Source organism: Lentinula edodes, assembly GCF_021015755.1.
Source record: "Lentinula edodes strain Le(Bin) 0899 ss11 chromosome Unknown C8R40scaffold_5, whole genome shotgun sequence".
Taxonomy (NCBI): Eukaryota; Fungi; Basidiomycota; class Agaricomycetes; order Agaricales; family Omphalotaceae; genus Lentinula; species Lentinula edodes.
In genome coordinates this window covers 1,030,401-1,046,679 of record NW_025764311.1, presented here as the reverse complement: position 1 = coordinate 1,046,679, position 16,279 = coordinate 1,030,401, and the positions used below count along the sequence as shown (strand labels likewise).

Here is a 16,279-nt window from a genome sequence, read left to right as displayed (position 1 = left end):
TAGAGGTTCTGAGGCCGGATCTGGCCCGGGAATGGCCCGGGATAATTCCGAGGTCCGGAACTGAGTATTGGCCTGTAGTACACACTGGGAGTGGGACGTCGGTGAAGCTATTAGCAACACCCTTCACACACTGTTGGTGTCCCCGGGAATTATGGCAAGTGTGCAAGATTGGGATGAGCAGCCTAAATGGGGTTCCTGATGATCTGGGAGTCCGGGAGCAAAGGGTAAAGAAGATATTAAAGACTGGGATAAGATGGTACACTTGATTTCAAGCTTGACTACAATGTACAAAGTATTCTAGCTTATATACATCCCAAATACAGTCAGAAGACCTTGATGAAAGCTCGGAACAATAAATAAATACAATGATGGTCACAAGGTTATTAATCCGAAGTCCGGCCGCTCCGGGCCGGGCCGGGAAGCGTATGGGTGAATTGCATGCATATGACAGCTCCCTTCGAGCTCCAGCTTGCTCCTAGCACGCTACAACATAAATTCCTTATACCAAAACCTACCCTAAGACCTATTCTGACCCAGGTCTTACATTATACCAAGCTCTCCCGTCACCAAACGGAGTCGTCGCGGTGAAATGTCTGCGACGTCAACAGAATGACCTGCTAGTTCCAAACTCAAATCAAAAAAACAAAAGAGTGCCTCATCTCATGGAAACACAACACAAGCTCAAAAGTCAAATCAGGCTGCCAGTTCTACTGCCATCATGGTGGCAGCTGGTCAATGCCTGATGTCTATCCCAGAACAGTCGTTCGGGGTTGAACCCTCTAGCAATGTAAGGACACCCAAGGGACGTCAACCTGCGGCTCAGGAACCTCCCCCAGTGGACCCTGGGATGGGACCACCACAATGGAGGTATACCTCCATGGGTTATGCCCAACCTGCCAGTAATCCCATGGGAGGTTTTGCCTATTGTCCTACCTGGGGAACAAGAGAACCTCCCCCTGGACCGGTACTGCACCTAGACATGGAATCAGCTTCGAATGCAGGTGGACAAGTCAGCAGTCAAGTAGCCACTATAGAAAGAAAACAAGGGGAAAATGCGGACCCTCTTACAGTACGAGAACAGAAGAAGCTTCCGGAGAGGAGGATATCGCCTGCAGCATCCAAACAGTCTCGGGCATCATCTAGGAGGTTACTGACTCCTCCCGTACAGTCCCTTAACCCTCCTCCGAGACGAGGAAGTTCACTTTCCAGTCTCCTGAAGAGTCCAGCTATGAATATGCCCAACTGGGCGCGTACTCACGCAATCCATCATAGTAGGACCAACTTTCCAGTGCAACCATTGTCGGAGATGACATTGCGACTGGAAGACGTCATTAGAATCCAGGAGTGCCTCCCTGAGGACGTAGCTATGGTCTTATGGGAAGTCCTGGAGTCGATGGGGATCGAAACGTTGGGAAACGGTCTTGAATTTTCGGACCTACGGGTACAGTTCCTCACAGTGGGAACTCAGCTGGAAATAGACCTCTCAGAGAAGGCTCAACAGTGGCTGATGACCCTGACAAACCGATCAGACTTTCTCTGGTTGTATAATGTTCTATTGGACCCAGAGCGGATGTTAGAATTGTTAGAGGCAGAGGCTCATTATGGATGATCATTCCAAAACTTGAGGGGAATACTTCCCCTCCTCCCTCATACTCATGGAAGAGAGAAGGAGTTCTGCGGCGAAGCGGGGCTACGTATACTGTACCGAGCATCTAACTACAGATCAGGAGCCGTACGATTCAAACCCCCCCCCCCCCCCCCCCCCCCTTTCGAGAGTCAACATTCCTAACTATCAGGCCATCCAAATACTTTGAAACGTGAACCTAGCAGCTGCGGCAGCTAAAATCCATGAAGAATGCAATGAGGATGTCAATTTAATTGCTGCAAAAAATCATAGACGAAGGAGATATATGTCATATGCATGCAATTCACCCCATACGCTTCCCGGCCCGGCCCGGAGCGGCCGGACTTCGGAATAATTACCTTGTGACTTATTTATTATTCCGAGCTTTCATCGAGGTCTTATGACTACTGTATTTGGGATGTATATAAGCTAGAATACTTTGTACGTTGAAGTCAAGCTTGAAATCAAGTGTACCACCTTATCCCACTCTTTAATACCTTTGCTTCTGAGCTGTTCCGGACTCCCGGATCATCAGGAACCCCATTTAGGCTGCTCATCCCAATCTTGCACTCTTGCCATTATATTCCCGGGGACACAACAGTGTGTGAAGGGTGTTGCTAATAGCTTCACCGACGTCCCACTCCCAGTGTGTACTACAGGCCAATACTCAGCTCCGGACCTCGGAGTTATCCCGGACCATTCCCGGGCCAGATCCGGCCTCAGAACCTATATAGCTATTGACCTGTAGGCACGGTCTTGTCAGTATTTCAAGCTTACACTTCATTACACTGTTCCTTCACCAAAATACCCTTCATTATGTCTTTTGGCTCTGATCCTGAATCCTTCCTCGAGTATGCCTTATCGTTACCTGATCCGGTCGGCCCGGACCCGGAAACCTCGGATTCGTCGGACCAATCTAGCTCATCTGAACAGCATTCTGAACAAGATTCAGTTCAGTCTGGTACTAATTCCGATCCTGACCAGTCAAGTTATGACTCGGAATTTCCTGGCCCATTTGATTATGATTATCTTCATGAATCCTCTGACTTCGACTCAGATCACCCCGGCCCTTATGATCTCCGTTACCTACATTCCTATCCTTCATCCTCAGCCTCAGACTCAGTTGAGTCTTTCCACTTGTTTGCCTCTGATAACTCCGAAGCGCCGGAACTCCGGCCCGGTGATGACAGATCTGGTCATCCTCACCTCGGACCCGATGGCAGGCTTGTGGACTCCGAGAGGGAAAGGCGCAGGGTGCTCGGGTTGTGCTTTTATTGTGGAGGAGAACATATGAAGGTAAATTGTCTCAAACTGCAGGCCCGTACAGGACAGAACTACGATGCAGATAATTCTGAATCAGATGTTCCGGGCTCCGATGATGGTTCCGAGTAATTCCTAATTTTTTCTACATTTTAATTCCAAATTTTCCGACCATTTCCGAGTCTTAGACCGAGTTTTCCTTTCCTTTCATGATTTTCACTTATTTGACCTTACAAATTCCTTTCTTTCCGAACTTCGGCCCGAATTTTATGCCTTTCATGATTATTGATTGTTTGACATTATGATTTACTTCATTTCCGAATTTCGGCCCGATTTTTCACCATTACTATTCCAATTATTCATTTTCTTTATGCTAGACTGCATTTCCGCTTTTCCGAATTTCGGCCCGAGATTTTACATCTTTCCATGATCAATTTTTGTTGACACTATAAATTACTTTGTTTCTAAGCTTCGGACCGCTTTTTGTCCATACGTTCCACTTCTGTTTCCAGTTTTGAATATTCAGGTAATGTTTCATTGTAACAACTATTATTGCTTTATTCCGGCCCGGATATGCCGATGTTTTGGCTTATTATTGATTACTAAATATTTCATTCCATATTTCCGACCTTGTTCCGATTTTTCCGTCATTTTATTGGCATTATCTCAAGCTTGCTCATTAGCACTTCCATTCACTTACCTGTTATCATTTCTATTTATGTTGATTCCTTTGCTTCACCCACAAGCTGCTCCTCTGTTTAGTAGGATTTCATTGATTATTTGTTAGGATACAGTTTCTACTCCCACTTAGATCCGTTGATCTGCCGGGTAGACCGAAACACTTTTTTCCAACTCATTTTTTATGATTATCCTTATAGCGCTTTCCGGCTTTGCTTCCCTTGGAACTTCCGGTCTCGGGATGGTTCTACCATCACTCTGGACACTTTGTGTCAATTTCGGCCTTTTAGGCATTGCTCTTGTGTGGATATCAGCTCAGGTTATCATTTTTGGCAACACATTGTGTTGATTGGTATGCCGGACTTTTCCGCAGTTTCCGACGATTTTTCCGGCCCAATCCCGCCCCTCGGCTCGGATTTTATTCTGAAATTTTCCCTACTCCATTACCCTATCCTCCTACATCACCATTTACTCCAACTTCGGCTCTTGATTCATGGCTTTCGAGGGCTCAAGCGTACTTGGGGGATACTGCTGTATTCCAGTCCTGTATTCCAATTTTCGGACCGGCTGCTCCCAATTTTTCCGAATTTCGGAACTTGTTTTAGTCTTTTGAGACTTCAGAACACTTTCCGGCCGGCCCGGACTTCGGAAGTTACGTAGTCATCCATTCTTTTGTTGATTATTTTGTTACGAGTTTACTTTGTTTCAATCTGGTTTTTGTTTGCTTTATGATGTTTCTTTGACCCCCTACATCGGCAGGCCGATCCTTTCCAGTTTCTCTGAAACTTCCACTTTTAATTTATTCTTCACTACTGGATCTAATCCAATCCCTTTGCTTTACTATACTTTACTATTTCACTGCACACATATTCACAGAGGCCTTCGTGGGCTCAGGCCTAACGGGGGGATACTGTCATATGCATGCAATTCACCCCATACGCTTCCCGGCCCGGCCCGGAGCGGCCGGACTTCGGAATAATTACCTTGTGACTTATTTATTATTCCGAGCTTTCATCGAGGTCTTATGACTACTGTATTTGGGATGTATATAAGCTAGAATACTTTGTACGTTGAAGTCAAGCTTGAAATCAAGTGTACCACCTTATCCCACTCTTTAATACCTTTGCTTCTGAGCTGTTCCGGACTCCCGGATCATCAGGAACCCCATTTAGGCTGCTTATCCCAATCTTGCACTCTTGCCATTATATTCCCGGGGACACAACAGTGTGTGAAGGGTGTTGCTAATAGCTTCACCGACGTCCCACTCCCAGTGTGTACTACAGGCCAATACTCAGCTCCGGACCTCGGAGTTATCCCGGACCATTCCCGGGCCAGATCCGGCCTCAGAACCTATATAGCTATTGACCTGTAGGCACGGTCTTGTCAATATACCACTGCACACATCCTTGCCCCAGTGGAATCAATGCCTGATCAGGATAGTCCTGTCTGGGTCCATAGCGGACAGATGGTGTATACATACACACCCTTTTGCATAGGTCCAGTCCCTGTCCCTTTGTACCTGCTAACCATACGGATTTCTCTTACTCTCAGTTTCTCTATCTCTGTCTCTCTATTCTTGTCTTTGTCTCTACGATCGTTTATATGATCCAATATACGCTTTTACTTCACGTCTAAGCAATCCGAGTGAGTCCCCGAGCTCCCTCGAACAATACTAAAGCTCCCCAATGCCTACCGCCTTGGTGAGCTAACCTTCCCAAAACCTCCTCGAGCTCCCCAACTGCTCCACAAGCTCTGGGACCTTGATTTAGGTAATGTCGAAGCTACCCCTTGTGTTGAACTATGTACCGCTTCTCCATTACAACCTCCATCACTCGAGGATGTTCGCCTCTAACCCCCATTTCCTGGGACCTCCCTCCCGGGCATATACCTTCTCAGGAGCTTACACATTTGAGACCCACATCAACTACAACCTATTCGATCTTATGTTGATGTCCTAGCGAGTATAACTCCTACTACGCAACACTCTTATGCCTACTAGGTTCCCATTACTTCTACCTCCCCTCCCTACACCTTAGGGACCTCCCTGGACCTTCTAGGAACCCCTTCAAGGGTCATACCTCTCAATTTCAGCTACTACTAGGTCATTCCTGACCTTGGTCGCAGTTTCTGTAGCTCCCTTTGAGCTCCAGCCTGCTCCTAGCATGCTACAACATAAACACATCATACCACAACCTACCCTAAGACCAATTCTGACCCAGGTCTTACGTGAGTCATATTCAATACTCACAATTTGCGACTGGTGGAGACAACTTGCAATTCGCAAATTGTTGCGAGTGGCAGGCGGGAGGACCAGTCATGAGTGGCAAGCGTGAGGATCAGTCGTGATGTCAAGTCCATGCCTCGGTGTCCCACTTCGCCGCTCAGTGTTCCGAAGATCTATCCTTATTGTAATCTCTCCTTATTGTTCTTTCTCGCTACACATACCCTTTCGTTCTAGTCCCTCCTTATTGTCTTTTACTCTACCCTGCAGGTACTACTCGTATAGCCCCTAGTAGTTAGTCTAGCGCTCTGCACCGATGCGCCGATCCGTAGATATAAATACTGCCTGTACGCTACTGTAGTTCCTCAGTTTAATCATCAACTTAGATCAACTTAGATCTCCCTTCTCAACTTCACTCCTCTCTAAATCTTCAGGCTCAATGCCTTGAAGTACGTTCTACTCGACCTTAGGACTTGATCGTCCTCTGGTCCACTCCTTGTCATCGGCGATACCGCCGCTCCGACTTGGCTGCTACTTAGCTCCTCTCTCTATACTCTCGATCTCCGGGGACTAACGGCGTAACGGCGGTGTTGTTAATAACTTCACTACTGTCCCACTCGTCTTCCGCACTTAGACACCTTGTGGCCTTGGCACGGTTACACGGTGTACATGATCTTAACACGCGAGTGGCAGGCATGAGGATCAGTCGCAAGTGGCAGGCATGAGGACCAGTCGCAAGTGGTGGGCAGTACCTCTGGACAGGTTAGTTGGGAGATGGGGATGAATCTAAATCTTAATTCAGCTGGAGGAGTACATTGGGTTAAAATAGATTCATCATTCATGTGTGGACCTAGAGAATATATAGAACTATAACAAAGAGTTAATGCACACACTCTGCCCATAACTATGAGAAAGACTGTCAGGGAAAAACCAAGTCCCCATTACAGGCATAGCTGCACTGTGGCCTGCTTTGGCTCTTACTGGACTTGGGCAGCTAACAAAGTGCTTCTCCTGCACCTTGAGAGCCAAAGCCCACACTATCGAGTTGCGAGCTCAATGCACCGATGGTCCTGGGTTTCGTGTGTTGAGCGGGAGGTGAGAAGGACATATACAACAGGTTATGTCTCAGTTCATAAGTCCTAGAATCTACATCAGCGTAAATATGAAATTAGTGAGTATTGAGAATTCGGCTTGAGGGGAACATTGAGGTTGAGAAAGTAATTAACAACAATGCAACTGGGGAAGCAGGGGTGGAGACAGCTGAACTCCTGAAGGTTAGTAATTGAAGAAATGCAAGAGACAGAGGAACGATAACTCAGGATCATGAACAAGTTAGCTAAACACATGGTAGCAAGCTCGCTAAAGCAGTCTGATTTCCGCAAGTTAGAGAGGCAAAGCAGCAGAAAGGAGCCCTGAAGGTAAGGAAATGCAAGAGACAACTGAACGCTGGACCATGAACGAGTTAGCTCAAATACATGGTAGCAAGGCCGCCGAAACCAGTCTGTTTTCCCGACGTTAGAGAGCGCGCACTCCATGAACAAGTTAGCTCAAGTACATGGCGGCAATCAATATCGTCAAAGAAACAGTTTGGATTGCATGAACTAGTTTGCAGAAGTACTACTCAAAGAGACAGTGTGTGATCCATGAACGACTTAGCTCTAATTTGTAGTACTAGGAATGTCGGGTCTACAAGCAAACCATGAATATTGACAATACAAGCAGACGCGAGGAGAAACATACCCTGTGGTCAATGCGTTGTGAATTCGTCTTGAGGGGAACGTCGAGGCTGAGAAAGTAATCAACAACGATGCAACTGGGGAAGCAGGAGTGGACCCATTATACCTTGCCCGTTATAGTCCTAGTCTATGATAGATCCACCTGAGTTCCGAGCTGAACAACAACCATCGAGTGCTACACAGGTATTTACTCACTGCAGCCAGTAGAGATGAACTTGAAGGAAGAAGCAAAGAATATCTTAAACTCTCACGATCATGATCAGTTCTTTGTTTGTTTGGTCTTGGCTTTGTTTGGTCCGGGTTTTGGCCCGTTTCAATAAACAACTCAACATCCTCTAATATTTTACATACTTTGACCATGTACTGCAGCTAACTCGTGCATGGTCTCTCATCTTTCTTGTCTATGCTTTGAACTCAATGATGCAGCTCTGCTTTACCTCGGGAACCTCTTCACACAATATTTGACTATCCATGCACAGACTATATGTACGTTCTTCAAATATTATTTCCTTAACTCACTCAGGACTATATAGAGCATTTTTGTGTTCAATAAAATATCCATGGATGGATTGAACCTTGCTGGACGGAGTCTTTGTGCTCAGTGGGCTGATAGTGAGTTGTCACAGTTAACCATATCGGTTCACTCATGGACCTATTTGAATCTGGATAGCCTAAAGAAAAAAGCAAAAAGGGCAAACAAGTGAAAAACGAAACGGAATCTATACCTCCACCTCGACCGAGCTATCCGAAAGCTACTTATGACCTTCTCATGATCCGTACAATTGTCATATCAGAAATCTCTGCAGAAATAGACACAAAAAGTTTGTGAGCCATTCTTCGGAACAGGCTGATACAGGTGTGTTTATTTTATTTTCCTCTTCATAAATAATTCTTTTGCATCATCTCAATAACTTCATTTCATAGCCCACATCGTATTTACCACTCCCCAAAATGCACTCAAAGCTGTCACTTAACTTCACGCACATATATCCAGAGGGAATCTACTCTCAGTCAAACTCAAGAAATGGTTGGATAACATAACCAAATCCATGCTCAATCCAAAACAGGCCTCCACCACATCCACCGTTGCTGCTCCTAGTTGTCTAGCCGTGCAGCATGAGGAATATCCCATTCAATACCTCACAGCAGGACCTTCATGCCTTGTTCCTTCCTTACGGCCCTATCTACTCTATACACATTCCTCTTGAAACCAATACCAACAACGCTAACGTTACCAACAACGGAGAGGAGCCATCTCCAAAAATCAAATTCTTAACCAAGATCACAATTCCGAACCCGAGGATTCACATTTGTTTGGATCCAATTACAGGTAAAGGCCGAAGTAAAGGATATGGATTCCTCAAGCTGAACACCCATGTGTGGACGCTCTCCGTGTCCTCCTTTGGGCGAATAACAATCCGAGTGTTGCCGAACTTTGGGAGGAGTGGTGGAAGGAGGAATTAGTGGCATTGTTACAGGCGGAGAAAATTAAACTGGAGAACGAAAAGGAGGAGTCTGGAAAACTTCAAAATTTACTTCATTTAACCTTGAATATTTCAGTAATTTTTCCACAGTATTAATTCAAGTATATCTTGACAATTATGTTTGATTACTCTTGCATAATGTAGTTGAGTATATCCTTCATATACACACTATTATTATTACAGGAAAAATCAGACAAAATAGGAGGAAGTTTGAAACATTGTCTTGAGTTAAGCTGTATGCCTTATGGTCAGAATTTTCCTCAGTATCTGTGAGGCAAATTTCAGAATATATTCCAAATAATCTGAGTTGAGAAACTTGCAGATAAATGACCATATACAAGAGGCGAGTGAGATTCAGATCGCGGGTACTTATGTTGCCACGAGAAAGGCCCAAGGCCTAGAACTTTATGATGACACCAGCCATTCTCATTGGCTTTTTGTGGCACAAACTCTGCCAATTTCGTTTAGTCATTGATTTTTGAATACTCATAAACTGTTTGTACAAACCCAGCAGAACCTATGTAGGAAGATGTCGTCAAATTGAAGGATTTGTAGAAATTTGCTCTTGTAGTCAACGGGCCTTTACGGGCCTTTCCATTCAATTGGGGGGGGGGGGGGGGGGGGGGGTTGTGAGAATTGTACCCGTGATCTGAATCTCACTCGCCTCTTGACCATATATGTCAAATAACCCTCTCATAATCACACAATAGGACCTTGAGATTAACTCAAGTATTTTTCTACACATTCAAGGCATTTAATCTTGTAGTAATTTGGCCTCAATTAATGCAAAAATTCATTGCAGTATATATTGAAATCATGTTTCCGAAATGCTTCCCAGTATTTAATGGTGATATTGACAAAAACTTTTTAATATCCTTTGAATTTAACTAATGACTGGGGGAAAGGACACAAGTGGCAGGTGCCGAACACTTTATGAAAGTGGTGGCCAGCCACCATTTAAATAAACTAGTGCACCTCCCAAGAATAACAAAACAGGCTTCAGCAGAGCATTTGAAAGCTTACCCTTATAGTAAGTATGGGGAAAGTTGAAGGAAATAGGTATAAGTTTAACCCTTATGCTAAGTCTACTTGCAGGAGAATTAGCTGGATAATCAATCCACAACTTATCTGCAAAACCTGTATCTTTGGCTAAGTGTCTGAAAGCAGTTGAGAGCATTTCCCAGCAGTGAGAGCACTCATAGCAGCCTGCTCTCAGTGCTTTTAGTACCGGGATCTGATGGGATCTGCTCTCAGCCCTTAGCCAAATATCTATGTCTTGCAGATGAAGCTCAGGCTGACTGATTTGCTCTGTTTTGTGCAAGACTCAGAAATCAGTAATTTTTTTTAGAATATTCCCTAAATAGTGAGTTTTTTTTGGCATTCTACTTAATCTAGGTTAGTATAGTAGATAAGATACTTCCAGACTACTGTGCTCCATGTCATTTGTTGTAGCTGGAATTTGGCACTAGGAGGGTGTGCTATAGACATGTGATATTAAGCATGAATCATCCGGCAGATCCCACATCGATATATATGGTGGCAATTATCTATATATGGATCCGTGGGAAGTGGGACAAGGCCAACTTACCCCCAACGAAATTGAACAAAACATTTTTGTAAGGAGCCTTACCTAAAGGTTCGGCAATGATATCTAGGAAATTTCCACGGCTGAAAAAGATGCTATCCCCCCAGTGAGTTGGCAAAAGCTTGAGGTCAAGCACGACTAACATGTGCCTGCACAAAAGTACTTAAAATTCGGAGTGTAATCGACCTTGCAAGCAAGGTGACTTATCATCTGAAAGGTAAAAACCACGCAACTCTCTCGTTTGACCATGCTTATCGAGATCATCGGCCAGAAACAAGATAGATATCAGGCGGTCATATGTATAAAACGTCGAAAACACGAATGACATTGAGCCAGGTCATATCACTATTACATTGTGATCTGAGAACTGTCTAGCCCGAGGGCATGCAGGAATAGATCGACATTTGCTAATTTTGTGCTACGTTCCTCTTCATCCACTACCCATCCCTTTTTCGCACTGAGTACGTTGTCAAGCACCTTTTCTCGCAAGGACGACACAAGAATTTGGTGTTGCATGGATGAAGCTTGCAGGGCAAGCGCAGCAAGGAATTGCCACACTGGTTGGTCGAGACTATCTATACCTGGGATATTGATATGCGGCTGATCCCGAGGAAGGTGTTCGGCCATGCGAGTAGAAGGGAAAAGAAGCGGGAACTCGGGTGTGAGGAGTTGGAAGAGATGGTCAAACATAAGTTGCCTGCGGAATAGTGTAAGTGAGGTATACATATCAGTGTGTGTGATTTGAACTAACCATTGAGCGAAGTCCTCTGGAGTAGGGTTTTCGTCCACTTCTCCCTCCTTGATAACCTCCACTCTCGTAAGGAAGAGTGTCAGCAACGCCAGGCCAGGCTACAAGGTGATATCAGGCAAAAAAAATGAGGGACTGTGATTTCACTTACGCGACTCTTGGCAATAGCAACGATATCCTGCCCGTGCATCAGTAGCCCTACCAATCCACACACAAGTCTTAGATTCCCCTTTACAATGATAGGCAAGATGCTTTGCAAAACACTGCTGAGGAAAGCTTGTGTCTGACGCTCGACATCAGCCCGTTCAGGTGTGTCTTCGAGTGTATCAAGGAGCGCGGCATGGGAGATGATGTCTAGTTGCGAGAAACAGGCGATAAGAAGCGTGAGTAGAGTATTCATTCGCTGCTGGTCAAAGTGACGCGTAACGCGGGGAAGAATCTTTTTGCCTTTGGCAGCGCTCAAAAGGGAGATGAAGGGATGTGGTGTACTAAACGATATTGAAAATATCAGTACAACACCAGCCACACGTGTCTAAGAACAAACCTCGTAGCAAGAGGAAGCATCACTTTCAGCTGAATCCACATTTGATCAACAAGTTTGTCAAAATCTTGGCTCCTACAAGGTATTCATGATCCGTGAGTGAAATAGTAGTGTTCGAATAAATAGTTATTACCACTGCTCCAAAACTTCCTCACCATCCTCTGGATGAGGCTGATCTCGTCGTAGTTGTTCTACATTGAGAACGAGATCGTACATGTTTTCCAGGGTCACCAGTATCTCTCGTTGTGTCAAAGGCTCCATGCGCACCAAGGTTTCACCCTGATCTAAAAGTGAGCAAGATATTTGGAGTCGGAAAGAGAACTTACATTATCCAGCGTTTCCCGACCAATTCTAGCAGCGTCCGCCGCTGCTTCACTGGATGACTTAGAGATCGAATCCGCTTTGGATATGTGGGCATGTGGCTGAGCATGTGAGAGGGTCGGGGATGAACTAGGCGCGCTACTAGAATCCACTTGAAGGAGCTGTCTCGGAGCGGCTTTGTAACTCCTTCCAGAAGTCTTTCCCAGAGCACCTTGGAGACTGTGAAGTGCTTTACAAAAGGTGAGATTGAGTATTGGGATTTCAGAGGGAAAAAATCACAATGGAGTCCTTTTTCTTCTTCTCGTTTCCTAGCATTACTAACAATCCTTTCGACTTGCTGTTGCATACGTTGCATGGCATTCGGTCGACGATTACCTCCTTTAGTAGGGGCGCCCAACGCAACTCCGCCGCTAGCACCGAATTTAAGTACTCGTTCATCATCGGCGGACAGACCCATTCGCGAGCGAACGATAGCTCCGTAAACTTGAGCGTAGAAGTCGTCGGCATAAGGGTCTTGAGATACGAGTTGGGATACTTGAATTCGGGTGATAAAGTCCTTATCCGATTGAGTCATCAAGTCATTATATCGTGACTGCAGACAATCTGATTAACTCTTTGCAAGATTGACCAAGGAGGAAACCTACCATGTGGGCAATTTTTGCGGCTTTCCTCCGTCGTTTTTCTTCCATCTTCTCTGCCTCTAAGATCTTGCGCATGGCTTCGACCCGGAGAGCTTCTTGATCAGCTTGTGAAAGACCTTGCATCTCCCTCAAGAACTCGGCTTGCGCCATTTCTGAGAGTAGTCTTTGTTGAAGTTGGATACTCTGTGGAAGATAGGGCAGACTGTCTTCCAGTGGAGCTGGCCGGTGTGGACCCGATCGCGTAGCGGGTGACTGAGATTGTTGCCGAAGCTGTTGGTGCTGCAAAGCTTCCATATCAGCAAGAGTAGGACCGGAGGGTTGTCGATCGGGCGTCACAGAAGAGATATGCTGCGATCGCAGCTGACGTTCCAGCTCTTCAACACGAAGTTGCTCTTGTAGCTGCTGTAATCTCAACAATTGCTGCTGTTCCTGCTGGTGCTGAAGAAGAAGGATCTGCCGTTGTTGATGTTCCATGAAACGGGGAGACTGCGATACGGGAAGCATGCGCGGAGGGGGAGTTCGACGGTGTTGATGCTCTCTTTGCTGGAGAAGTTGCTGCTGTTGTTGGAAACGCTGCAGGTGAAGTTGTTGAGCCTGCTCTTGCTGGTACAAGAGTCGCTGACGTTGAAACTCGCGTTCTTCCTCCTGCCTCAGAAGAAGCTCCTCTTCTTCGCGCTGCTTCTGCTGTTGTTGCTGCAACCGCTGTTGTTCTAGATAGTATTGCTGCTGTCGCTGCTGAAGAAGAGCTTCTTGTCTGGACTGATCTGCAGATACCCGCATCTCGGCTTCAATCTCCTGGAGAGTGCGGATGCCGGATTGCTGGCGATGCTGGCTGGAGATAGCTGGCGATTCTCCGCGGGGCAGTTGGGTACGATTGGAGCCATTGAGCCGTAGAGAAAACGGAGACTTGTCATCCCAGATTGATTCAAGTGTAAGCGGAGTAGCTAAAGCAGGTTAAGAACCAAAGTCTCGATTGATTGAATTAAGGGCGACCGTACATGACTGAGGAGGTCTATCTTCGACTATGGCATTGGCCGATCTTGTGATATTCTTTCTATCTGGCAGCGCTTGATTCGAAAAATCGAAGTCTTTGCCTAATTATGCCCAGTCAATGCGAGCTGGCTCGAATTTTATCATATAGCATACGCTTACCCAGTTCACCAACTGCACCAAAAGTTTCATCGTTGAGGTCGTCGTGGTCTTCTTGAAGAGCGTCGCCTAAGCCATCGTAGTTTTCTTCACCCCAAGTATAGACAGCCAGGTCTTCATCTTGTTCTGAACGTCTATCCTTCCCACGTTCTAAAGTCCTCTCTTCAAAACCAAAAAAAGACATAAGTGCATTAATATGGCAGGTTTCGCGCTGCCAGGCCGACGAAGGACGACGACGGAGGACTTGGTCTAGATCTCAGAGATATATTCGTGGAAGCAAGGCTTTTGGTTTATCGGTGTTTGTCCCGTAAGCGCCTACTCGGCAGGGAAGCGCTCATAGGTGCCAACCTTAATCCTGCCTTAATCAAGTTTTGGGTTGATGCGGACTGGGAAGAGAACTTTGTGTGGCGGGTGGCGAGGATTGGCTCATTATAGCTTAAAGTTTTAAAGGTTGAATGAAAAGAAGAACCGAGTGCGCTCAATCCATACTCCCGGTACATTCCTCACAGCCAGTCTTTTCGCCTTGAACGAGGATTTAGGACAGAGGATAGTCCTTTGGATAATTGAGGAGTTTGAATCGCAATACCTTCCAGAAGGGCAGCACACACATCTAAATGCATTGATATCCCTTTAAGTTTATTCAATGGGCGGCAGACCTGGCTTTATCCGTTCCAAAGGACTATCAACGCCATTACATTTGTGCCTACGTGTAAAAAGTAGTACAGCGCGTGTATATTGGCTGGTGCCAGTGAGACGCGTGGAGAATACCCATGATACATGCTCCCCCCTCTCATAGCCAGGTCCTATTCCAATGTTATATACTTCACGGTGACCATGGTAGTATGCTACGTGGTCTCCTTTACCGTGATACGCAAAGAATCGAATGCTAGAGTAGGGCGATTGGTGTAAGACAGCAGTCTCATTGAAAAAGAGATGGAACTGACAGATAATTCGCAGAAGCCAGGAAAGAGATAATCACCGACAAGCTTCCTAGTACGTGTTAACGAGTACTGCGTGTATTGGTTTGCCTATGTTCGGACATCGCGGTGACCATGGTAGTATGCTACGTGGCCTATCTGTACCGCGTTATAGGCTTTGGGATATAATTATGATTGATCTTCTTGTGTCGGAGCAGAGTCGGACAGTCAACGTATGATTTATGGCATCCTTCGAAGGGGCATTTATACGGTCTGATCTGAGCACTGAGGACATGATATGCCATATTAGTCGGAAATCATCTCTACTTTTGCTAGGAATACATACTGTTTCGAAGCTTTGTGAGAGTGAAGTAGGGCACCCTTCGATAGCAAGCAAGACGTCGGCATCAAGGCAATGAACATACTTGAATAACAAGGCACAATACCTGGGAGAAGGCTTGATCACAGATATCACAACGATAGCGTCTATAAAGAATGAACTCAGATGTTTGTAGAGAAAAAAAGGGGGGGCAAGGGGGGAACGTACTTGATATGCATGTGTGTTGTTTGAACGTGTCGCCTCATCAATTTCGGAGTCGCTCCATAACCGCATTCAATGATTTCTTCCTCGTTGTGTCCGATAGGCCAGAGGCAAGTCAATGGTGCTCGACCGTTCTTATCGTCTGCAGACCGTTTTGTGTAAGTCCTCCAGACATCCATTTGGTCAATTTGGCCCGGTGCTTCGAAGATGTTGGCAACGGTACCAACACCAAGAGATGCATGTGGGTCAAAAACGGGGTTAGGATTAGAATCGATATACTGTGCGTTATCAAGTGGGGGTTCAGAACAAATGGCTGCATTGTTGTCGACAAATAATTCTTTGCGGGTTCGACGGACTACCATATCGGGTTCTGGAATATCGTTCAACCTGAACGATGATGTCAGCTCAAGTGTGAAAAGGAAAAACATCACAAATTACTGAGCCATTGTAGAAGGGGTTTGGTATACGGGAAGAGGATGATACGATGAACTGAACATTATCTTCAGCCTTTCTTCCGTTGACATATAGCACACTCACGAAACATCCTTTGAAAGAAACATGGTGTGGGTGAGATTCATGATCACAGCTTGAATCACTTGGAAGATGAGCGCACGAGCCCCAGATCTTCAAGGAAGGATTGTCCCTGGGCACTCTCTATAAGCGCGAAGATATCTTCAACGAGTAGCAAAAGGAGAAGTGTCATACTACCCACCGAGTTGATATATGAGTTTGCCCAAGGGTTCCCAAAAAGTAAGAGATGCCAATGTGACCTAAAGCAAGGACAAGAGCATAATGGACTCTAGTACCGCGCCAGAAAGCTGGTCAATCACCAG

The 16,279-nt window shown here is 45.7% G+C and overlaps 6 protein-coding genes across 6 annotated transcripts; 2 read left to right on the top strand and 4 right to left on the bottom strand.

Moving 5' to 3' along the window:
* Positions 1 to 2,078: 2,078 nt before the first annotated feature.
* C8R40DRAFT_1263223 (uncharacterized protein) lies at positions 2,079 to 3,202 on the top strand. The gene is made up of 2 exons (XM_046233857.1): positions 2,079 to 2,920; positions 2,942 to 3,202. The coding sequence occupies exons 1-2, from the start codon at positions 2,441 to 2,443 to the stop codon at positions 3,014 to 3,016; spliced, it is 555 nt and encodes a 184-aa protein (XP_046090230.1). The 5' UTR covers positions 2,079 to 2,440; the 3' UTR covers positions 3,017 to 3,202.
* Positions 2,159 to 2,387, bottom strand: C8R40DRAFT_1089113 (uncharacterized protein; the record flags this gene model as incomplete). Its single annotated transcript, XM_046227432.1, has 1 exon — positions 2,159 to 2,387. A coding segment is annotated over one exon (158 nt), but the record flags the coding sequence as incomplete, so codon positions are not given.
* Positions 3,203 to 3,396: 194 nt separating the features above from the next.
* Positions 3,397 to 4,127, top strand: C8R40DRAFT_1089111 (uncharacterized protein). Its single transcript, XM_046227431.1, has one exon. The coding sequence runs from the start codon at positions 3,414 to 3,416 to the stop codon at positions 3,669 to 3,671; it is 258 nt and encodes an 85-aa protein (XP_046090229.1). The 5' UTR covers positions 3,397 to 3,413; the 3' UTR covers positions 3,672 to 4,127.
* A 593-nt stretch (positions 4,128 to 4,720) lies between these two features.
* Positions 4,721 to 4,948, bottom strand: C8R40DRAFT_1089109 (uncharacterized protein; the record flags this gene model as incomplete). The annotated part of the gene is made up of 1 exon (XM_046227430.1): positions 4,721 to 4,948. A coding segment is annotated over one exon (158 nt), but the record flags the coding sequence as incomplete, so codon positions are not given.
* Positions 4,949 to 10,890: 5,942 nt separating this feature from the next.
* On the bottom strand, positions 10,891 to 14,298 carry C8R40DRAFT_1089106 (topoisomerase II-associated protein PAT1). Its single transcript, XM_046227429.1, has 10 exons — positions 13,992 to 14,298; positions 13,838 to 13,933; positions 12,843 to 13,783; positions 12,478 to 12,790; positions 12,204 to 12,427; positions 12,011 to 12,156; positions 11,881 to 11,952; positions 11,488 to 11,824; positions 11,340 to 11,437; positions 10,891 to 11,285 (listed from the first exon to the last, which is right to left on the bottom strand). The coding sequence occupies exons 1-10, from the start codon at positions 14,170 to 14,172 to the stop codon at positions 10,937 to 10,939; spliced, it is 2,757 nt and encodes a 918-aa protein (XP_046090227.1). The 5' UTR covers positions 14,173 to 14,298; the 3' UTR covers positions 10,891 to 10,936.
* Positions 14,299 to 14,711: 413 nt separating this feature from the next.
* Positions 14,712 to 16,153, bottom strand: C8R40DRAFT_705587 (uncharacterized protein). The gene is made up of 5 exons (XM_046235926.1): positions 15,453 to 16,153; positions 15,352 to 15,391; positions 15,252 to 15,286; positions 14,972 to 15,190; positions 14,712 to 14,845 (listed from the first exon to the last, which is right to left on the bottom strand). Exons 1-4 carry the CDS (start codon positions 15,872 to 15,874, stop codon positions 15,061 to 15,063), a joined length of 627 nt encoding a protein of 208 aa, XP_046090226.1. The 5' UTR covers positions 15,875 to 16,153; the 3' UTR covers positions 14,712 to 14,845; positions 14,972 to 15,060.
* Positions 16,154 to 16,279: the final 126 nt, after the last annotated feature.

What these genes read in the sequence shown, in the direction of transcription:
- C8R40DRAFT_1263223 (XM_046233857.1), top strand. Translation starts at nt 2,441, where the DNA reads ATGTCTTTTGGCTCTGATCCTGAATCCTTCCTCGAGTATGCCTTATCG.
- C8R40DRAFT_1089111 (XM_046227431.1), top strand. Translation starts at nt 3,414, where the DNA reads ATGTTTCATTGTAACAACTATTATTGCTTTATTCCGGCCCGGATATGC.
- C8R40DRAFT_1089106 (XM_046227429.1), bottom strand. Translation starts at nt 14,172, where the DNA reads ATGTCTTTTTTTGGTTTTGAAGAGAGGACTTTAGAACGTGGGAAGGAT. An exon ending in AGATAGACCTCCTCAGTCAT is followed by an intron (nt 13,784 to 13,837) that starts GTACGGTCGCCC and finishes AACCTGCTTTAG; the next exon opens with CTACTCCGCTTACACTTGAA. An exon ending in GTCGGGAAACGCTGGATAAT is followed by an intron (nt 12,157 to 12,203) that starts GTAAGTTCTCTT and finishes CTTTTAGATCAG; the next exon opens with GGTGAAACCTTGGTGCGCAT.
- C8R40DRAFT_705587 (XM_046235926.1), bottom strand. Translation starts at nt 15,874, where the DNA reads ATGTTTTTCCTTTTCACACTTGAGCTGACATCATCGTTCAGGTTGAAC. An exon ending in ACAACACACATGCATATCAA is followed by an intron (nt 15,392 to 15,452) that starts GTACGTTCCCCC and finishes CATTCTTTATAG; the next exon opens with ACGCTATCGTTGTGATATCT. An exon ending in GTGATCAAGCCTTCTCCCAG is followed by an intron (nt 15,287 to 15,351) that starts GTATTGTGCCTT and finishes TTGCTATCGAAG; the next exon opens with GGTGCCCTACTTCACTCTCA.